At 35.7% G+C, this 24500-nt stretch overlaps 4 protein-coding genes across 5 annotated transcripts in view; all 4 read right to left on the bottom strand.

Moving 5' to 3' along the window:
• The window catches only part of LOC120340213 (mediator of RNA polymerase II transcription subunit 12-like), a 51244-nt gene extending 50159 nt beyond the window's left edge, over nt 1-1085 (bottom strand). For both annotated transcript variants that reach the window (XM_039408504.2, XM_039408505.2), the window contains exon 1: nt 658-1085. In XM_039408504.2, the coding sequence (XP_039264438.2) occupies nt 658-735 (78 nt within the window). In that variant the 5' untranslated portion in view covers nt 736-1085. The remainder of the gene's footprint in view (nt 1-657) is intronic.
• Nucleotides 1086-4774: 3689 nt separating this feature from the next.
• Nucleotides 4775-11224, bottom strand: LOC120338781 (telomere-associated protein RIF1-like). Its single transcript, XM_039406730.2, has one exon. It carries the CDS (start codon nt 11216-11218, stop codon nt 5597-5599), a length of 5622 nt encoding a protein of 1873 aa, XP_039262664.2. The 5' UTR covers nt 11219-11224; the 3' UTR covers nt 4775-5596.
• Nucleotides 11225-12037: 813 nt separating this feature from the next.
• LOC120338782 (uncharacterized) lies at nt 12038-14936 on the bottom strand. The gene has a single exon (XM_078115894.1). It carries the CDS (start codon nt 12669-12671, stop codon nt 12039-12041), a length of 633 nt encoding a protein of 210 aa, XP_077972020.1. The 5' UTR covers nt 12672-14936; the 3' UTR covers nt 12038.
• A 1043-nt stretch (nt 14937-15979) lies between these two features.
• LOC120339343 (nicastrin-like) lies at nt 15980-20190 on the bottom strand. The gene has a single exon (XM_039407447.2). It carries the CDS (start codon nt 20133-20135, stop codon nt 18060-18062), a length of 2076 nt encoding a protein of 691 aa, XP_039263381.2. The 5' UTR covers nt 20136-20190; the 3' UTR covers nt 15980-18059.
• Between the last annotated feature and the right edge of the window lie 4310 nt (nt 20191-24500).

Here is a 24500-nt window from a genome sequence, read left to right as displayed (position 1 = left end):
CCATCCTCTCATCGGGTTTCCAGTCCATGTCGGGTATGGGATCAGTCAGCCAGTTATTCGTTTCATATGCATGGACTTGATGTTGAAGGTGGATGATGAAGCTGCAACCGACCATCGGTTTTGCGGACCACCCTCTGACACCAGGTAGTCTAGCAATCCTTTCGCACATAATTATCCCACATTAGATTCAAACCCGCAAATCCACACGGTCTTACAGTGTAAACAGAGGTGTGGTGGCAAGCGTATTTCTAACATTTAGCACGATGCGCCACACCACCAATAAGTCGAGATGATCTGACTAATCAAGCCTCAATATTTTTTATAATAACCGAATCTATAAGCTTTTGACTGGAGCACACAATAATAAACCCAAAATCCCAATCAACATAATTCTTATGATATTATTATTATTAATGTAGCCCTACCGGTATGTGTTATTTCTAATAAACAAATTTTTTGAAATAGTTAACAAACTTTTGTCCTATAGACTCAACAACCCAGTATTACAGACATACACCTATAACTAATTAACTCCCATTTTTTTATTGTCTATTTCAGAGAAATTGGTTACCTGCCTGTTGACTAAAATTGATGAATTAGAAAACATATCTATAAATGTAATCTGAATATATGATTAAAATATATTTCATAACAAACCTGCGGATAAACATCTGGTGGTCCAATCCTCGTCCGAATGAGTGCCCTATTTTCCAATATACTATTCAATGAAGTCATTTCTTGTGAAGATTCAAAATTCCACTCTTTCAAGCTTTAAAAATGTTGTCTCAAATTCTTGCTTGTTGGCGGGATACTAACTAGGGCTTTTCGACTTTTGTATGTCCATATTTTCTATTATCCCGCATATCGTCTTGATAATATAGTCCCAATAAAAAGCCTACATGTTCTGCGGGTAAGACGTTACAATTCGGCCATCAAATAGCGACTTCTACAGCGAGCCTGCTTACCGCAATCCGCACTTCTGATTAGCAGACTGACGCCGTGCGTGAAAACAGATGAAATTTCGCTACGCAAATGCGTAAACAATAAGAGGAGTACCCGCACAATTTTAATTGTATAAATTTTCCAAAGTGTATGTCGTTTTTCAACAAACAAAAGATAAGCATCTATGTAATAGTATTTTTAGCAATTAAAGCGAAGAAAAGGAAGAACATTCAGGCACACTTCAAAGTTTAAAATAAAATTAACGTGAAATATAGTGTCATAATAAATTTGAATTGACAAAAGTTGGAATTGGGTTGTCGCTGTTCAGCTGTAGTTAAAACAACTAGATGTTTTCATCCTACACCTCAACGCAGACAAATCATGTCGAATATATCTTGTTGTGTTTGAGAGACGTTACAGATATAGCTTGCAAATTGACGTCAATTGCTGTACGCACAGACGTCGGCATCGACGCCAGTATCACGCCTGCGCCATACTGTGTAGGTCACGCTTCATTGATCATTCGCACACACCAATCTAAGGAGAATATATTTGCGGGAGCGCTGAAGGCCATTTTTTCATGATATTTCAAATCGCATTTAAACGGACAACACGTTGTTTTTTGACGCCGTTTATTGCGTTATCTTGTTTAAAGTTTATTAATTTCTAATGATTAAAAACGTATTGATCATATGGCACACGTCGAGTAAAAGCAAGATATACTTGACTTCAAACACTATATTAATATGAATTAGTTTAGTCCTTTTTTACCCCAAAATTTAATAACTTAAGCTTCCACGGAACTACCCGCCACTACACCGCCTGCCATTTGGGTTTTAAACTGAACTCGCGATGTCAATTTTGATCCTGTTTAATCGTACAATATTTACTCCACCATCCATATACCGCGTTTCCCCGAAAATAAGACAGTGTCTTATTTCAATTTTCTTCCGAAAAATAACACTAGGGCTTATTTTGGGGGGATGTCTTTTATTTTTATTAGGAGAATTACGAGATTTTCAAATATACAAAATATGAAAACCTATATCCATTTACTTATAAATAGCACGTTTTTAATTGAAATAACTGCTAAACATATATTAATAACCCTTTAAAACGAGTAGGAAATATTTCTCGCTATCGATTAGGTCAAAAAAATTGGCTCTATCGACTAGGTGTTATTTTAAGAAAAGGGCTTATATTAAAATCATTTTTTAATTCATACTATGTCTTATTTTCAGAGTAGGTAAATAACACGTTTTTATTTAAAATAACTGCTAAACATATATTATTAATCCTTTAAAACGAGTAGGAAAGATTTCTTGCTATCGATTAGGTCAAAAAATGGCGCAATCGAATAGGGGTTATTTTAGGAGAATGGATTATATTGAAATCATTTTTAAATTCATGCTGGGTCTTATTTTCGTGGAAACACGAAAGTATCAGAATCTTAAAATTCTTCTGTTTTGGTACAGACGGCCTGCATTATCAGGAAAATAATTTCATATTTTTGTACGAGTCGTACGTCTATGGGTTATGACCCTTCATATCATTTTCGTATATTCATGACTAAAACGGTTGCAATCTATTTAAAATGTGTGATAACGGTCTGGTTTCGCATTTTATAAGCGACTTATTCATAACAGCTAGAGGTGAAAAAAAATACTGGTAAAAATTAGGGCGCGCTCCCGTAGTGTGTAAACCAAGATGGCGGACACCGGAACGTAGTATGTGTACCAGGTTAGGGTTAAGCCAAAATTTTATTACAATTTTTCTTATTTTGGTTCTACTACGAGTTTGAGGAATAGCCGAGTGATTTCCGCAGTATTTGTACCTGAAATTGTGGCCTGACTCTAACCTGGTACACATATGCTACGGTCCGGTGTCCGACATCTTGGTGCAAATACTACGGGATTACCAAAATCAGAAGAACGAAAATTGGATCCAGTGGCGATTCAATTGGATCCAGTGTGACAGGTCTCTATAGTGAATGGATTATGTTAATTGGTCAAAAAATGTCCTTGAGGGTCCATTTTCGTGGAGTGCGAATATATTTTTGTTTTTATTATTGTTATTGTCTCATTCAGGCATCCTTGTGTCCGTAGTATGTACAGATCCAAAGATGTTGGGGAAAAAGAAAGAGAAATGGATTATTAAAGATTGTACAAATTATAAGTGTTTTGGAAGCCCCAATTATCAAAGACTTGAGTTACGACTCGAAGTTACCCTAAAATGGTTCGTGGTGATAGGATAATATAGGATTTACATAGTTATCCGGGGGAGAGGAAAACCGATAAGATGACTTAATCATATGGCGAAACACGACCTCTCGTTGGTCCCTGTGGGGTATGAAATTAGTTAGCCATTTACTTTTTTTCAAATGTATGGACTTGATGGTGGGGGAAGCCGTAACCGTTAACCACCCTACGGTGGCGAGGAGTTCAGAAATCCTCTCGCACATAATTACGGACAAGGCCTATAACCAGTGGTGGGATTCAGCCGGTTCTATAGAACCGTCTCACGGGATTTCATGAGATCAGCGAACCGGTTAGCATTACTGGTTACTGTCAATGTTCTGTTTGCAACAGAACCGGCTGATAAATATGACTTTTGTGAAGGAACCGGCTAAGAAAAAATTTGAATCCCACGACTGTCTATAACACATATATATAGAGAGAGATTGTTTATGTGTAACAAAGGGCGCATACGGGGAAAAGAGCGGTAACTTGCGGAAAACTTTCTTTATAACAGCTAACAACGGCTCTTAGTCCGAGTATTACTAAAAGGAAATGTCGATTTGAGGAATATTCAACAAATGCATTATCAGCTTCATTTTATGATGCGGGTTGGTTCACGTAATTTCCTTTTATTGACAAGATTGCAAAAAGAAGTTTTGCAGGTTCCCACAACACAGTTTATTTTGTAACAAAGACAGCCTAATATTTTACATCGAGACTTCAAGACATTTGCTTTATATTTCTTCATAATAACATTATTATTAAAAGTTATCATAAAAACTATAAACACGCTATCGGCGAGCGAATACTCGTTCCATTGTTCGGATTTTTTCACCCCCGAACGGACAAACCGCCCCAACATCCAGCCTGCCATTTTAATGAAAGAAACGTCGGTGAGTTAATCGCGGACGAAATGGCCAGCCCTGGCTGTAAATTTATTGCACCGCTTGACAATGATCCATAGAAACATGAATAAAGTCCAGAACTCGCGGAATCTTTCCAGATCACAGTATAAATATCAATTCCTGATTTATGTTTTCCATAACTCGCAGTTCTGGTTGGGCAATTTGGCATGAGGCGACTCCCAACTATAATCAGCTTGGCGATATCTTCCAATGAATATTTCGCTAATTCGGTATTAAGTTTGGCAATCTGAACAAAATTATTGATATTTCGTGGAAAATTTTTATTTCTTTGTACAAATTTTTTATTTGCTAAGTAATGTTGTTTGTTTTCCAAGTGATGTATCTCCGTCTTCGGTTTTTTTTTTCTGATTTTATTTAATCTCTGTGGTTGTATGTATGCGCAGGTCGAATAATTTAATACTTTTGAGTGACCACCTACAATTTCTTTCGACAACAGCTCTGTAACTAAATTTGATTTGAACCTTACCTTTAGGTTTGCTCTCCTAATTTCGTAATCTGTTTTATTTAATTGTATCCAACAACTATTTTATGCCTGCTATGCTTATTATGGAGTCGAAATGAACTTACACTTACGTAAGCTGAAAAATTTGCGCATCAGCTCAACAATGAAAATAAAGTCAATGAGATACCGATGCCCTAAAACGCTATGTAACTATCTAAAATACAAACTCATAATTTTAGACTTTTTTGAATATCAATCAACATTTACACAAACTGTTACCATGAATAAACAATGCCGTTATACCGCAAAAAGAAGCATTGGGAGAAAGAATTGATTGAAATATAACAAACTTCAGATTAGAAGAAAACAAATAAATTACATTCTGGAACGCATGCAATTTCAGCACAAGGCAGAGACAAAAAACATTTGAAACTTTGTAAGTAGTATGCTGATTTAGGACATCAAATTCAGTCAGTAGTAGACGTACCATAGCCGTCACACACCAATGAAATTTAGCAAATAGACATTGAAAAGATCACGGTTAATATATAATATCAGATATTTGGAATTGAAGCTTACATTTCGATCCACTAGAATTCAAATAAAGGTGGAGGTTTCATATAAACGAGAGTATACCAGCTTCAACTTGCTCAGCTATACACTTAAAGAGGCAAAGGAAGTACGTTTTGGTCACATAGGGTAAATTAGTAAGCAAAAATTCCGATCTGGCAGAAATCTGAATAATTTCAAACTACTTACTGGGAACCAATTGAGCATTTTGTTCATACATAAAATATACAGAAATTGTTAGACAGCAATAACATCATTGATCAGCACTGAATGAGGGATAATATATTTGGCAGAAGTATAGAGATATACATAATTTTTCTGTATAAATTTGACCACAACTCATGATTTTATTGTGAAAATTTCCAATTTTAGCCAGTAACTCTGATTATCAACTCTATTACAAATTTACATTCAACTTCTTCAAACATCATAAGCAATGACCTTTATTACAAATAATGTTTCGTTAGTCTGTAATTAAATTAAGTATCAAACGCTTCCATTAGTGCTTCATGCAAAACAGGTGTTGTTTTTAATAGAAATGAAATAACTTTTTTAAGCTGTGATTTAGACAAATTATTAACAAAATCAGAATTCTCAAGATCCTTTAAGGAAATGTTTTTGAAATCCGCATTATTCTCAATACCAGCACTTGGTTCGGCCAAAACCGATCGTTTTCCAGATTCCAGTTTAGATAAACGCGAAGGCGAAGAAGGATCTTTTGCTCTTATGTTTGCAATCGCTTCTGCAACTCGAACGCTTCTCAAACTCAGAGGCGATACAGGAATTTCATCCGCAAGAGCAGCTTTTTTTTCTGGCTGCAGACTCAGACGCCTGTTGACTGTTCTTGGTGAATGCTTTTTGCGATGTACGAGCGAAGATCGCGGACTTTGTTGCAAATGTGCATCGCCCATTGTATTCATATGCTTGCTCTTCGAAATAGGCTCTGCAAATGACACTCTTCGAGATTTACTACTATTTGGTGATGGAGATGGTAATGTAACTGGACCGATAGTTATTCTGCGCTTCAAAATTCCTTTTGCACTCGGCGATTGACCAGGTGGTAATGCCGCATCTTCTTGCAACATTGCTATTGCAGGTACTTTGAAAAGACTTTTGGAAGATTGAACGGGGGATTCATCTGCAGCTGGAGTGTTTTCATTGTCATGTGCTGATGATTTGTCATCGTCTTTTACAGGGGAATCTAACTTTGGTAATTTTACAATTGGAATTTTTGTTTTCTTCAAAGGGCTTGTTTCATTAAACTCCTTAATTTCTTTATTTTCTTCAGGTTTCTCATTATTCACAATAGTTTCTGTAGTAAATTTTGCAGAGTCATCTTTTGATGACTCATCAATTTTTTCTTCCTCATCATCACTCTCAGAAGTCTCAATGGTAATGGCGGAACACTCTGCAACAGATTTGGTATCATCAGTACTTTCCACTGAAGTTTCGAACATATCTGACGCAGAAGACCCAGATACATCAATAACCTCACCCTGTGCTACTTTATCACCTCGTAACTGTGAGGAATTTGCATCAAGTGAAGATCTGGCATCTATGAATTCATCCTCATCGTCTGCAACAGTTTCATCGAAGTCGTCATCAGAAACTACGCAGACACTTTCACCCTCACATTTAGATTCATCATGTTTTTCTGACAAATTGGCTTCGTCAATTTTTTCGTCTTTTTCATTGTCGGTATCATCAACATCAATCGCTGTAACGTTGTTATCGACAACAGCAGACATATCAGCGACTTCCACATACTCGTATTCAGTTTCATTCAATGATTTTTGATCTGATTCAATGTCTTCACTTTCCCCATCTGAGGACATATATTGTTCATCATCTTCTTCCTCTATGAAAGCTGTTTTCTGGAGTCTCAATGATCTCCGCCGCACTTCTTCCCCTTGCTTTTCATTCTCAGTAATCTTCTCATTAGTAGTGTTGGGCTCTGATGGTATTTCAGCGTTTTTTATATCGGGATTGGGTTTATCATCTGTTTTATCCTTTTCCTCTGAGACATCCATTGTCATGTTAGAGGGAGCAGTCGACATGTCTGCCACAGCAATTTCCTCATATTCGGATTCGTCTTCAGTACTATTTATACTGATTGACATCCCATTATCTTTTGGTATATCATCATCATGATCAGAGTTCTCACTTGTTTCTGTTTCATTATTCACACTTGTTAATGGAGACTCATACTTTGCAGCACAAAGAGACTGATTAGCCGCAGTTACATTTACCGACATATCAGCTACAGCAACATACTCATAACTATCATCTAATGGACGCACACCAAGATCTTTCACATCATCTGCTTCTACTTCTTCATCTATACTGATATTTCCTTGAGTTTGATTTGTTGAAGCATCAGCGATTTCAATATATTCATAGCTTGCGTCTTCATCAGTTTGTTCCATTGCATCATGATCGGTTTCAGACACTTCATTCACCTTTGCAACTATCTTCGATCTGCCAAAAAGAGAATCATCGTCACTAGCACTTTCCGCAGTGATAATCTCTTCCTTTTCAATTTTATTCTCGTTTTCAGATATGTAGTCTGCTTTTTTGTTGCCTTTTTCTTTTTCAATATCACTAGTGTCTGATGGCTTACTCCTTGATCGTGTGCTTCTGCGAACTGGACTTTCAGAAACTGATGAAATTTCTTCTTCCTCTTGAATTGAAACCATACTTTTCAAACTTATTTTATGTTGGCCCTTTGGTTTCCCAGTTTTACGCTTTTTCGGTGTGCTCTCTTCTAAATTTTGGCTTGTTTTAATGATGTCTTTGTCAGCGTTATTATCTGAAGTATTTTCTTTGTTTTCTGCTTTGATTTCATCAATACTTTCCTGGGTGTCTACCACCATTTCTTTTTCCTGCTTTTCATCCAAATCATTATACATCGGTGGAATGAACCCTCTTTCCCTCATTTTTTCTTTCTGATGTTCAGTCAGAGGGGTACTGGCTTTTCTCACTGGTGAATCACATTTCACAAAATTGACCTGTTCGGACACACCAGCCAGTTTTCTTTTTATACTTGTTGGAGTCTTGATTTGCACTTTTGATGGTGACGAATATCGAAGTGGTGATTTCTTTGGTGACAAAAAACTATGTTTTTTCAGTGGTGACCCAAAAGCCCCATAGCCTTGGGCTGGGGGTAAAGAGGATTGTGTAAAATTATCATCCTGACTTGGACCCGCAACTGCAATTGAACTTGGGAGTTCAACGTCTTTCCATGGACAAGTCCAACCCATTTGTTTATAAATCGGAAAAAGTGCAGATTTGAAATCGCTAGGTAATGTTTTGCACACTGAATCATGTTGATCTGTACTGACAACAACAAGATTCCAAAATTCAACCGCAGAATTTTTAATCTTGCGATCTTTTTGTGTAAAGCATTCAAGAAGAAAATTTCTAAGATTTTCTCCTGAAAAAGCAGCTATATTTCCAGCAGAATCTTCTGCAAAACTTTTCCCTGAAGCAAGCAAAATTTCTTTTAATGGTTCTCTCATAAACTTTTTGTCTTCAATTTTCACTATTATTGCCTTTGTCAGCGATTTGAGAAAGTATTCGAACAAGTTACAAATATCATAGTTACAATGGATCAATGAAAACATCTTGGCAATAGACTGGAGTAATACATCCAGCATTTCCGAAAAAGAATGCTCACAAGCATAACTTAGACAAATCTCAAGGAGTGCAGCGACCTTTGCTAAATTAGTATGTTTTTGGAGAGATGGTAGATTGTTGGAACCACTTGCTGGTGACGCCGTTCCTTCTAAAGCTGAAAATCGATTCGACTTTTTTAATTTATCATGATTGAATTCCGCATTAGATACCAAGCATTGGCTTATTGTTGCTAATGCCAGCATGATAGATTTTGACCACTTTTCATTGTATTGGCTTAGGATATTGGATGAAATCCGATTACATATTTCATTTGGTTTGCAAGTGGTTACAAAACTAGCGCACCATAAGAATGATTTATACACTTGATTCCACATTTTTGTAAAATCATTATTTGTGGCAATGAGGCATGTTGGAAATAGCAGGTAAGAATACATAGCAGAGAAATCATGGTCCAAACTATCGCCTTGATTACATTCCTGAGATTTTAAAATATGTTGGTTAAGTTGATAGCCTAGTTTTTCCCATATTACAATAACAAATGTTGATATAGCTTCCATATCTACTGGGTCTTCATATTTCGTAATCTGAATGGTAAGTATTGAATTTTGCAATATTTCAATAACAGATTGACAAAACAGTAATATCCTTACATTGTTTTCAAATCCGCATAGCACCAACTTATTTGCACAGTCTGAAATATCTTCTGAAATTGATGGCACCAATTTCACAATTAATTGTTTAGAAAATAACAGACGCAAAAGGCAAAGTGCTGGAACACCATGCATTCCATTCAATGATCCTCCGTAAAAAGTAGATGACAGAATACCATCTGGAAAATCAAGAAAGCTTGTTATCATATTGAAAATTAATTTTTCTGATAACAATTCAGCATTTATAATGTTCTGCATTGCTAACAAATATGCGTTAAATAATTCTGTCTCTCGCTTTTTCTTCTTTAAATTAGATTCCAAATGAAACTTCACATGTTGATGAAGTCTTTTCCATAAGAGCCAACATAAATCTTCTGCAAGGCCATTCATATGACATAAAACTTCAGAGACAACAGTTATAAAAAGTTGACCATGACTGACAAAAGTAGCAGGCGCTGATAACAATGCACTATTTAAAGGTGGCATTCTGAATTTTTTAATTATTTGCACTTGTTCATCTTCTACTTGAGGTTGAAGCATATGGATCAGCAATTCAACTCCAATAATATGTAATTTTGGACTTTGTGATGCTTTTTTTGGTGTTGCCCTGTAGCCACTCGCTTGCAACACTGAATAGAACCCATCGCCATTGTTAGAACCTGGTACCCCTACGCCTGAATGTCTTGATTTTATGAGACCTCCAGATTGGTCAAGACTTTTTCTTGATAATCTATCTGGATCCAAATTTCCCAAACAGCAATGTATTATAGGTAAACAAACAGTTGAAAACAGAGCTGGAAGCTTAGATGAGAGTTTTATAGCAAGACCCCACAATGTCTCAATTCTTGTGATATTCAAAGCATCTGTTGTTTGTGTTGATGTCAAAGGTTGCATAAGTAACTTCATATAACGAGAAGATGACAAAACTTCTAGATCTTCAGAGAAACAATTAATAAGACAATCCCATGCTTTAAATGCAGCGGTTTTTATATCAGAACTTGCATTACGGAACCCTTGCTCAACAACAGCCAGTATAGCATTAATTATGCTACTGCTTTTTCGAAGGCTGACACCCATTATTTTTAAAAACAATGGGCAATGACTGGTAAGGACTTCATCTAATTGAGTAACATTCTTGGTGTATATGGATTTGATTTTCGGCATCACATTAGTTTTAAGGCAGCTTGCGATCGGGGCTATATGAGCTGATTGAACAGAAGATATTGAGAGGAGTGAATGGGCAGTATCAATAGCAGTTTTTCGAACAGTACAATTGTCTGCAACAGCAAAAACAAGCAATATTTGTAGAAGCTTAACATATACCATTTTCAGTTCAGTTTTCATCCATTCAGCATCAGAGAATAGCTGAGATATATATTTCAAAATTTCAATTTTTATTGCGTCTGAAATTAAATTCTTGGAATCTTTGAATATAGCATCTTGAATCAATGATACACATTTTTGACAAGAGAAATCATTGAACATCACTTCAAAGCACCGCTGAACAGAATCTTTGTCTGCGGTGGTGAGAATAAATTCTGGAAATAATTCCGCGATTGAATCATTAACAAAATTATTTGGTAATTCCATGTTGCCAATTAGAGTTGAGAATAACGTGACTGATGATGATGCTATATCAGCGTCCTTGCTTTTCAAATCTCTTTTCAAGCATTCAATAATGCTAGGCAAAAATTCCTTTATCCCATCTTCGTCTAGTTTTGGAATCAAGAAAGTCACTTTTCCATAAACTTTTTCATATTTTGTTTTTTCATCACTTTGTAATATTTCAACTAAGGATTTTAGCACAGAAGACATTTTTCTGTAAAAGAGCAAACAAAATATTACAGAGAAATAATAATGAATTCTTAGCACCAATACATGATTTTTTCATACACAATCTGAGACCAAGACAAAGAATTCTACTGATGTGAATTCTTTGTTTAGTTTGGCTAACAAGTAGACCATATTATATGCTACTATAAACAAATAAATACAAGAGTGTACCCATCATTCCTAACTTACAAATTTTTTGTGTTAGAAATAGCCTTTTGTATATGCTTCGTCCTACAAAATAGGGTGCTCATGCACATACTACACACTGTCAAAAAGACTGTAATAGTAAATATATAATAATAATAATATATTAATATTGGCATATTATAAATATAATAAAACATGTAATGCAAAATCTGGTGCTCCAGAAGTATATGTGTGGAGGTAACTAATTTTGTTTGCCTACTTTATATCAAGTTGCGTAAAGAGACGGAAGCCTATGGGGATGGCCAGGGGGCATATTCACTTGGCTAACACAAACAAATAGAACTAAAATAAGGAAATTCAGAATGAAATTAGGGCCTGGTACACATACTATGGGAGCACCCAAAATCTTCAGTTCAAGAATTCAGATTAGACAGGACATTTAATATATTTCCAGTTCACAAACTGCCCTTCAGAAATGATTGTATATGCTGTAATAAACTGAAAATGCATGTCCACAAAAAGTTGATATTCTACAATTGAATATAAGCCCATCATTCTACACAATAAATTTTTTGACATCTCAGATCTCCAATTTTAATTACCGGTAATATCAATTTAATAATAAATATTGCAAGATTCTTACATAAAACAGCAACTAAAAAATATCAATAAGTTCTTGCAGTCCACTCCACAATAATTTAACATATTCTGTAACATTTTCAGCAGAAGTGATTATTCGTTTCCCTTCTTCGACTAAGCCAGTAACATAAAAAGATGCAGAAAAATCATAGCTTTCCAGGTCGGTAATTTGACATGAAGATGAGGCATTTACACAAACCCTCAAACACCTTCCTTTATACCTTGTTGACCATGTCAAACTTTCTTTACCATTTGATTTAACAAAGTCTACATCATAAAACATTACATTTTCCGACAGTTCAGTTTCAGTTTTTAAGCTTTTATTATGCATTAAGATTTGATGCAGCCATTCTTGAATATATGAAGTTTGTCGTTCAACGGCAACGCTTTCACATAAACGAAAAGATGAGAAAGAACTTTTAATTTGCTTGATGTCGTTTTCTCTCTCAGTTTCTTTAATTCTCTGATTGATTTCAAGAAGAAATAGTTCTTTCTCTTCTATCGATTTATAAACTTCGAGCATTGTTTTGTAGTGTGGTAAATTACATTCTTTTGGTTTTTCATTCTTGCTGTTTTGTAGCAAATCATCTTTTTGCTTCGAAAGTTTTTCAACTAATGTTTGACACCATGAAAGTAATTCTTCTGACATTTTATAATAATGTAAAACGCTCTACATAGAATTCAGAAATTAGAATTAGGTAGTTTAATCTAGACTAATTTTGTGCGGATTGTCCACAAATATGTATAACTATAAGGGAAATAATTAAATGGCAGAATGGGGAATTTTTGGTAGGTCTATTGGTTTGGCTAAGTAATTTGTAGTGTTCACCAGTTTATAGAACTACCATCGCCAAATGCAGAAATGTGTATATTAAATATTATCCATATTCACTCTATACTTAGATCCAGACTGAATTCCAAGGCAGGTGCACGCCTGAGGGCGCTAGCGCTCCGCAAAAATGCATGCGAGCGAATTCAATTTTGCACGCCGAAAATTTGCAATTGTTCACCAATGTAAATCGGTTTAAAGGGTTTTTAAATCAATAATCCAGTAATATAAATATGCCAGAAAATTATAACTCCACAATTGTTGACTAATACTAGCTTGCAAGATTTGGCCTGATAGAAAAATGTGAAGCAAAAAAGACCACATTGTGTTGAATGATAGGAATCCTGTGAGAATAGTTATGGGAGAAAAGATTGCCTCCTCACTGACGCTGCCAGTTACGGCTCTGATTCAGCGAATTTTCTATACAATAATTTCACACGGATGTACTGAACAGTACTGGTATCTAAAGTCGCACAAACACTCTCCAAATTAGTGACAAAGTATAGAAATAATGTTTGTGGTCAAAGGTCAAACGTCCATTTTTGCTCTGATTCGTATTTCTTATCTAATATATTTACGCGGATGTACTGAACAGTACCGGTATCCAAAGTCGCACAAACACTCTCAAAATTAGCGACAAACTGGAAATAATTTTTGGGGTTAAAGGTCAAACGTCCATTTTTGCTATGATTCATCGTATTTTTTTATCCAATAACAGTAATTTTACGTGGATGTATTGAGAGGTATCTAATGTCGAAGTCAGTTGCACGCGGGCGCAGTTGTTTTGCACGCCGTGAGCTATAATTGCACGCCAGAAATTCTTATTTGCATGCGGGAATTTTTGATTGCATGCCCGATTTCTCTGTCAAAAAGGCCATGAAATCCAAACTGGACTCAGATACTACTGTACTATGAAAATTTTCAGTGAATACTGCAGTAGTACATTTAACCCTTTTCGTGCGGTGGGCACGTACCAACGACAAAAATCGCTAGTTTGCGGCGGGTACGTTGATGTACTCCACTGTTTTATTTAGCAATCAGTCGCAAACTGTTGGTCTAGTTTTTCCGGGTTTTAGTTTATTGATAAGAAGTCTTCTTCGAGAATAACATAAGCGACGGTAAATCTCGCTTTCGTTTACGACTGGAATTTTATTTGCCACTGAACGAAGGAGTGTTTTCGAAATTCATGCAAATCTCTGTTTTTTTTTATGGGTGGTAATAAAAGACATATTATCCCTTCCATCTACCAAAGTATTTTGAGTCAGATCACAAAATTGCTACAGCAATATTATGCTATTATGCTAAGGATTTAGCAAATATTTCTATATTTTATCACGGTTTAAAGTTTCAACTCCCAAGAAAAAAAATGCCTTTTTTCTATCCGGTTTGTGACTCAGCCCACCACTTTCGAAAAAACATTTTTTTTTAATCGCCAATTGCAAGCTCTTCAAATAAGCTTTTCAACCAGCTGTCAGTGGGTAACAGAGGATCATTAGTTTTTCGTTAGTCGATCGATTAGTTGTGGGGGTACAAATGCATAAAATCGGCGTAGCAAATACGATTATTTAATAAAAAATAAAAATCGCATGGAATGGGTTAACATAGAACATTCAGACATTAGAATCTGGATTAATTCAGTCAATATTTAGGTTCAAAGTTTATAAGTATCGAAAAATAACATAGTCTAGTTTAATGATTTGCAAAGATACTGAAAAACGGGTAATCTATATTTAGACATTAGAATCTGGATTAATTCAGTTAATATTTAGGTTCAAAGTTTATAAGTATCGAAAAATAACATAGTCTAGTTTAATGATTTGCAAAGATACTGAAAAACGGGTAATCTATATTTACTGATTTTACTGAAAGTTTGATAAATGCTAACGGCCATACTACAGAACTAGACTGCCGAATTCTGGAATTACTAAAATTTAAAGTTACTTTACAGCAATGAATACCGGTACCGTAATAATTTTATGCAGTTTACTGTTCAACTACAACACAAAAAAAAGAGATAAACAGATACTCTATATAAATCTATCGTAGGACCAATCTCAGAGTGTCAAACATGCTATAAAACTATAAAAGCATACGGTACCAACAACAATTAATACTAAAAATACCTAAACCAAGTGGCAGTCAGACAAAACAATAACCGAGCATGTTTCCCGCGGTGCATATGAGTAGTGTACTGAGTCAAGATATCTGAGATATTGCTTTTATTCGCATTCGTTTGCTGAAACAGCGCAGATTCGTCTAAGTTTTATCCAATATCCACAAGGCTTGATTTTAAGAAAGAGTATTAACAAAATCCTCGCTATTAACTGTTCAAAATTTTCTTTCTTGCCAATCATAACATTTTCAATATTCGATAAGATCAAAATTGCTATATCACGTATGAATTTGACCCTCTCACGCAAACCGCTAGCCACAAAAGACTACCGGAGTCCGATTGACACCTTTTCCAGGCTAGAATTGTTGTTGCTTCAAACTGCTAAGCCAGTGGTTTTCAATATTTTTGATACATTCATCCCTTCACCTATTCCGTAAGTCGTTATTCGCCCTCACTATGCATTGAGAACTCTGTTTCTATTTGCAGTCCAATCCAATCATTAGCTGGTCACATGCGCAACTTAGGATGGGATTTACATATTTATCCAGAGGGAGAGGAGAGCCGATAAGATGGCTTAATCATATGGCGAACCACGGCCTCTCATCCGGTAACCAGTCCAGGTCGGGTATGGGATTAGTTAGCCAGGTATTTGTTTTCGGAAGCATGGACTTGATGGTGGATTGGTGGAGGAAGCCATAACCGACCAGCGGTTACTTGAACCACCCTACGGCGGCGAGGAGTCCAGCAATCCTCTCGCACATGATCATCCCACAACTTGAACTTGGCGTTTTGGATAGTATGTAATATGTGCATAATTTGTATTGCAATACTAATAAAAATGCATTCATATTGGTAATAGCACGCGCAAATACAAAATAAAATGTCTGCCTCGAAAACAGCTAATTCCCCTGTTGGGAAACGCTATGCTAAGCGATCGTACATTTACCACACATACCCAACCCCCTTCATGCTTATCAACACTATCTCAAAAGGCAGTGGGCAATTCCGACATACACTGGGGACAAAAACAGTATTTTATTCCCTGTTATGCAAATTATATAGCACAATAAATAAACTTAAATGCCACTGTCGTACTTCAACCACAACATGAGCATTTCATGATTTATTGGTCTGGTCTATTATAACAAGAATAAACAAACAGTGATACAATAGGAAAAAGTGAGCTAATCTTCACTGAGATGAAGAAACTGAATATTTATGTAAGCAAAAAAGGAATTTTCGATCATGCAACCAGTTTATTTCTCAAGTTCTCAACACAGAATCATCATCGGAATGCCAGAAATCAATATCAAATTTTTGAAAGTACATATGGCCCCAAATAACGCTTTGTGTCCATTTTCAGTTATATTCAACTAGATGGGACTGTATACCATATATTCTCAAAGAGATACTCGGGCGAATAGAATAGAAATATGTAACGAAAATCTCGTTACTATTAAATTATCAAAAATAAGCCTTAAAAGGGACTTGAAATGGAACATCAAGCCATAATACATTTCAATTCAGGCAGTCCGGCATCATATGGCATAAGTAATTGATGCTACAGAATGAATATCACAAAAAAGTTCCTCTCTAGTCAAGACACTTAATCAGTAATAGAAATGTAATACAAAATAAAATATTACTACAATGATAATAAAAAATGACATAACATAATATATAGAGAAACAATAGGACAACATTAACCCAAAACCATTTGGGCAATAGCACAATAAATGGCTTGTCTGTAGATGACAGTATCCTTATTCTAAGGAAAAGATCCTAAATTCAAAGATATGAAATCACAACATGAGGGCATAGTATAATCATGTGAAAAAATGCAAACGATTCGATCTGAAGCCTTTAATAAGTAATACAATCTTTTAGCTCAGAAGGCCATCAAGAAACAGTAATGAGGACTTTGAAACACCTGCCGAAATGCAGTTTGCCATTTGTCTATACACTTCATATATTAATCGTTTGCCTAAATACAATCCAAATTTTTTTTGGCAAAGAACAACTTTACTGTAAGTAACTATATAATGGAATAGGCACTTGAAATAACTGACTGTTCCATATAGTGCTTGGTAGTTGGTACAGAAGATGAATTTAAGAGTAAAAAATGTTCCAACACAGATTAAATAACTGTGATCTCAAAGTTAACACTAAGGAATGATCACGACTAGCCACATGCAGAATTAGTTTTTTATACACACATACTGCTAAGTGCTGACTGATGGCCATGATTTGGCCACTTGTTTTGCATAACTAAAAGGGTTCCCCCTGTAGTGTGTGTACCAGATTAGGGTTACGGCATAATTTTATTCTAATCTTCCTTGTTTTAGTTCTATTACGTCTTCTGGGACTGTCTGTGTAAGCCAAGTGAATATACCCCCAGGCCCCTGCCCATAGATTTCAGTCCCTTTACACAACTTTATGTGGAGTAGGTGAACAAAATTAGTTACCTCCTTATTGGTACACACTATTCTGGAGTCCCAGTAAAAGGGTTACATCGTCGCCTTTAATTTAGTGCGAATGCTATTAATATCATCATAAAAATAGTCATGTTGATAAAAAAAATTATATGAAAAAATTTAAACCAGCATTAATACATTAACGAGATAGCCATCGGAGACCGCCGACTTATCGGTTTCGATTCCTTCGCTCTAACTCGGCAGCGTGTCCCATCACTAATTAAGTGATAACTCGCTATGGTAATTATACAACATAATTTATCCAAAATCAATTGGCTTCTGGTCCGAGATATGATGAATGTACATGCAAAAATTTGGAGCAGATTCAACATCACTAGCGCGAGATATCACGAAAGTGAAACAAACAAACAGACAAATACCTATCAACATACTTACCGATCGAGATCGATAAGTAATATTCATAATTAGTAGTATGATAATGATGAATGAAATTTATTTCCTGTAATCAAGCAATGTGACAATTCTAGGTTTTCACATTGTTGTCAATACTGTGACAAGGAATAGTATAAATTTTCTATTCATTTTCTGGAAAATCATTGTTAATAATGCTGTGCATAATAAATAGGACAAAAATCATTTATACCATTTTAAATTTTCATCTCATATCTGACTATGCTGAAATAAAATATGAGATTTTTTATGAATGATATACATAATTATAAAAGATGAAAAAAACATAAGCAAGCCGCAAAAAAGAATCATCCCTTGTGATACAGAATCTTGAACAAGAAAAATGCTGAGGTGAAATGCAGTTTTTTGCCACCTGCTTTCAGACCAAGCACTGTACGCCCCACCAGCATAATTATAATTGGATATAGCAGCCGATGGCGATCTTCCATCAGTGTCATATACAGTAAAACGAAGGCATTCATATGTTGTGTTACGTTTGAATGCTAAATATTTGTAAATTTCATCTTGTGCATATTGAGATTTGCACTGGTCAGTCTTGTTGACAATTGTGGTTTCTTCTGTCCTCAGGAAATAGGCAAGAAGATTTCTAGCAATATAGGCATTATTTCTCATATTTGAGGAATAAACCCCAACATATTGATTGAAGACATAAGAGTACTTTTTTATATTGCTATCCAACAGACTTCGCACCAAACCACATTTAGGATTGTAATAATAACAGTACAAAATTTTAGTAATCTCATCTTCATTTCTATGTATAGTGCTTAAAGCTTGATTTGTGGCAAGGCGGTAAACAGCTTTGGCAATAGCATTCGAGAGGTTGACAATTTTTTGTGCCAGAGGTTGAATAAGTGGTAGAGCATACGATTCAGTGGTGTTCCCATCCAGTTTTATGCCCAATTTATCTGGAGTGTCAAACCTGCTATTGTAATATCGATTTGTGTATTTTTTATCGAAATCCGTAATAACGATGCCTGATACGTTTCCAGCTTTCAATATAGATTGCAAAGATGAGGGTATCAATCCGTTATCTCCAGACTGATTTCTGAATTTGATAGATGCTGAGGCACCAGAAGTTTTCAAGGCTCCAATAATCGCACTGACATCTGTTCTAATACTTGAATTGCTAGCCGAAAGTGGATCAAAATGCAAATAAGCAGTCTTATTAATATGGCCGACCTGTCCAATTTCAATGATGTATTTAATTTGTGAAATGTTAATTCTCCTCGGCTGCCATTTGCCTTCTTTCTTTTTAAATGGAAAGGAATCTTTTGACATGTCGTACACCATTCTCACACTTCCCATGTTGTCAAACGCTTCACCATCAAATAAAACAAATATAATATCATATGGCATGTTATCTTTCACTGTATTATTTAGGCTTCCCAGTGCTTGCGCAACAGCTAGAAGTGACACAAAACCTGTTAATGAGTTCGCTCCGGGAGAGGAAGATGTCATTTCAAATGATCTGCTATCAAGAGCAGATGTGATTAGAATTACAGGTTTCGGATTTTCTGTTGAACTATTTGTGGCTTGCAAAGTTCCGACAATCGTATGGCCTCCAATCACATCACAATATTGTGCAGGAGAAAGGTTATTTTGTAGATTATTTCTGCGAATACATGTTTCCGTGCTTTGTGCTCCATCCATTCTAGACTTCATTTGGGCGGCACATAATGGATAATCACCATCAAGGTTATGTTGGTCATGACAATCGATCATCATCTGTGATGCAGTATCGTTTTTCATGATAAAAATAGGAAAATTAATATCTTCTTCCGTCAGACCATCACCAATTGGATTCCAAGGATTATTTTCACATTTTGCATAATTACTTCCATATGTCGAATTATATAATCCATAATGTTGTCGAGGGCATTTTAATTCTGGTGACCAACCACTGAGTCTCCCAGTATAATTTTCATTTGAGTAAACAAGTATTCCTCGTACTTTCCCAGAACTTTGATACAATTTAACACTTGCTTTACTGAAATAATCTGCGTGTATAAGCACAATATATGGAGGATGCTTTCCAGTAATAACTTTGCTTATGTCGTCAGATTGATTAACATGAAAAAGAACTCCGACATCGCCCTCTAGTGTTGACTGGCATCCAATTTGACTAGTACCATTCATCAGTCGAGCACATTTGTCGTAAGAATTTACATTGATGTCTGTGTATACCAGAGAACGAACAGCAGAATCTTGTGTAGCACACATTGCAGATGAAATACATAGCAATAGGCTAATCAATGTAACAAACATGTTGCTTGCTATTCATGTAATTAACTACAGAAGAATAAAATAATTGCATTTTTATATGACTGAGCAAATTGAAGAAGTTTAGAAGGGAATTACTGTATATCCCCGCATATAAGCCGAGTATAAAACTAAAAAAAAATGCTAGGGGGTCGGCTTATACGCGAATAACTCTGATTGCACAAAAAATTGGCTTATACATGTCTGATCGCACTAAAGGGTCAGCTTAATTCAGATATGTCCCATTCGAATATCGTGACCTTCGAATATCGTTTTTAGTGTTTTATAGGAATAAGGAAAACATGCACGCATCCTAGCCGCCGCCATCCACGTTTTTGATTGAAGACATACAATATTTACCATACAATTATTTTATTCAATTCAAAAAGTCTTGCTGCACACTAACACAAATGTATTTCTGTAACGCTGTTAGTTACAATTATTTTACTTTGTGATTTATCGCAATCGTGCATCACGGCAACAAATTACAGTCGACATGGAAGGATTTTCAAGTGCAGTTTTAAGTATTCTGTTGCGTCTGCAGCTGCCGCAAAACCATGGCGATATTTCCATACCATGGCCGCTACGGCCAAACCTATGGCGACTGACTTTTTAGCTGCCACGAACCATGACGAGCTGCCGTTACCGCGGCAGCAAATTGAAAACCAATGGCAGGTAAAATTTTGCTGCCGTAACCACGGCAGGTGGGCCGTAAAAGACAGGGCTGTCCCCTATGGTGATGGTGACAAATATTGAGTAAGTTGGAACGTTCTACTCATGGATACAGTTTTGATGGATTTCGGGTTAGGGTTAGGGTTTAAGTAGATATAATTGATGATCGCATGATCGTAGAGGCGTAATTTTTGGATGGCGTAGTCAGGTGAGGGTTAGGATTGGCATGTCAAAAAATTGTTATGCTACGCCTACTAGAAGTACGTTAGGTACCGGTACGAAACTACACGAGGCCCTAATTGTCTACGTCTAATTTTTGGTGATAAAAAAAAACCTCAATGATCACAACACAACTACGAACAAACAAATGAAGCATTGGCAGATTGGGGATAGAACCACGGTTTTTTGTCTCAGGTATACAGGTATATGGTAAGCCTACCTAAACTTACTATACGTCCTGTTTTAAGCGAGACAGTCCCGCATTTTAGCGACTTGTCCCGCCATTCCGAAAAGTCAGTTAAAAGTCTGAAAGTCCCGTTTTAGCGTTCAGCAATCCAGCATACGGTAATACACGAACAGGTTCTCGTTACTCTTGTTTCTGTGTAGCACAGCACTAGCCTACTTACTGAATGTGAATGCGTCATCGCGTTTGTTTCTTGCAACCATTGTTAGCAAACGTATTGCATGTAAAACCAATACTAATTAATCTGATTTCGAATTATTTGTACCACTGTACCGGTACCGTACCAGTAGGCCTATTGTTAACGTCAATTCCTTTCTATTTTTCCAACTGAACCCGATATTTGGACAGAGAATATGCTCATGAACTCTCGATGACAATATGATCGATGAAGACAGCCGGGATGGCTTCAAATGTAGGCCTATGTAATAAAATCGGAAAATGTAAAGTTAAAAAATCACAGCTACTTAGCTAAGGGGTCGTTGTCTTTGGAGGCGTCCCGCTTTGAAGTCACAAAAATAAGGTAACCCTACCTAAACATCTAAGTTGAATTATAGCTATCAAAGATTCTAATCAGAAAACTAAGAAATTACATAGCTGCTTTATAAAACCGCTGAAACTCCCTTTTAAATAATAAATAATTACGGTAAGTAGTCTGGAACAACGACGTCGGGAAGGAAACACTGCCCACAGTAATTTGACATGTTACGGTACCGCGTTATGGCGCTATTGAGTAAACAAAATTATCTTTGTCGTGAACGTTTCGTGTAAAAAAGAACTGGCACAAAAAAGAAAGTTTTCGCGTCTGCGTTGCGTTGAAATTCATTTCTACTGCAATATGCTAGATATGCTCATGTTTGTTGCAGCATGAATAAGCTAGTTAACTCAATGGTATTTTATTGGATTCATGTCGTGAGGAAAATAATATTGTAGGGACAATATGAAAATTGATTGATTATTTCTGTATTTATTTATCTTTATTGCCTTTATTTTCTTATTTTTTAATGAAAGAGAGAGATTTTATTTCCACAAACTCATGAATCCAGAATGTGGAATCTTAAATTAAGTAACCTACCGTATGTTTTTGAGATATTACAGCATGTCTGTATGTGTATAAATTATATATCTCGATATAGTTGGATATTGGGGTCTCGTGTAGTTTCGTACCTAAAATACTTCTGGTGGGCGTAGCATAACGATTTTCCCACATGTCAATCCTAACCCCAAACGTTACGTCACTACGACGTGAGCGTCACAAACACGTCATAGAGCTGTAGAGCTTGCCAAAGTATACCTACGATTGCCGAAATGGCATCTGCGCCAACTATAAAGCATTCACTAACAGCAGAACAGCAGCGATCTCCTTGATATCAGGATCGCCGAATCGTTGCGACAAGAAAACGAGAAAAATAGCTTGCTCGATTTCGGATGATCGTCAGCGCGTCTTGGAGGAGTGTTTCTACTTTATTTACTATATCAGTATGTGTAGCCTGCTAAATGATTTTTTGTTATCTAAAAGTGGGACACATAATCGAAAAGTACAGACCTTTGGGTTAAAATACCGATATTTATTAATTTTAATGTAAAATTAAATAAATATTATTATATGTTCCCGTTATACAATTTTTCCGAAACTTGCTTAGATATGACCTCACAGTATGTTCTTTCGGGATATCTTATCTAAAAGTGGAGCACGTACCGGTAATCGACAAAGTACAGAAGTTGAGGGTGTAATACCTATATTTAATAATTTTGATGTGAAATTCCTGTTCGGCCATGTTTGACAAGGAATTATCATTTGTTCCCAACATACAAATATTATAAAACTTGAATTAGGATGACTTCTTCGTCACCCCCAATTTGACACGCAACGACCGCATTTCGTCAGCCCTATTTTGACACCCCCAATATGACTTTTGTGCTACCACCCCTGTAGAGCTAGGGAGCCAAAAGTTATAGAACCACTGTACCAGCCTATATCCTGATATCAGTGTATGATTAACTGCAGAATGGCACAGTTCTCATATTCCATGAATAGCCGCGTACATATCGGCAAACTGGCACAGTTCTCATATTCCATGAATAGCCGCGTACATATCGGCAAACTGGCACTACGTAATAAACTGAAGGGGAGTGCAATCTAAAAACACCACCATTAGATTGATATGAAAAAAATATTCCGGTTCACTAAAGAAAAAAAATTTAACCGTAGCATTTCAGAGATTTCAGCCAAAAATTGATCATGTGATCGTCTATGCATGTCACGATTGATTTAAATAAATAGCGAGACAAGCATGGTGAGATCTAACGCATCTGCCGTCGTGCCGGCCGCCCTCATTTCAGAGACAAACAAATAGAGTTTTTGCTTTATTGAACCTAATGTCGGGACATCTTGGAATCAGAGAACTGTGCCTTACTGTTATTTTTATTATGACTTATGCTCTTAGTCTCATATATACTAAGTCTGTTTATAGCAATGAAGATGTTATAGGTAAGTTTAATACAAACAAGATTGTCATATGAGTTATAAAAGCCCAATGATATATTGTAAAATTGCAGAAATCCTTATCTAATGCACTATATTTTTAAAGATTGTAGATTATAAAATTTGGATTGGATGTCAATATACAGAGGCTTATATAATCATCTGTTATCCATATTGTGTTTTATACCTTTATATACACTAGGTTTATTTATAGCAATGGAGATGTTATGGATATATTAACTCAGTGTTTATTGGCTTCTAGCAACTGAAAGTGCCATACTATAGTATAACCCTTTTTATGTAATTATAAATTTTACAACCATTATTATTGTCATTGAAACTGAAATTGACTAAATCAAAAAAGAATGTCAATTGAATTAATCTGATAAGAAAGAATCAATTCAAAATAATGTAGGTCAATGATGGTAGTTTGATAGCTGTATTTTTTATTCTTTGTCAAGTAAGTAGGTCTTCATTTGAAAAGATTTCTGTAATATAATAATTATAGTAAATATGAGTATCTGTATTTAAACTGTTAATGAGAGAGTAAAAGGGAACTCTGCTATATTATATAACATAAACTTTCTTTACAAATCATAATCGCTTACAGTGGTTTAATTGAAATGAAAGGTTCATTTTTTAATTATGAAAATTCAAATTATGGATGCGTATTTGAATTTGTTCCGGGACAGTATTTGCCAAACTAGACATGTTAAAGTATATTGTTTGCATTTTTGTTATTTTTATATATACT

The sequence above is a fragment of the Styela clava genome, chromosome 9 (assembly GCF_964204865.1).
Source record: "Styela clava chromosome 9, kaStyClav1.hap1.2, whole genome shotgun sequence".
Lineage (NCBI taxonomy): Eukaryota > Metazoa > Chordata > Ascidiacea > Stolidobranchia > Styelidae > Styela > Styela clava.
This window is presented reverse-complemented; position numbering and strand designations above follow the sequence as displayed.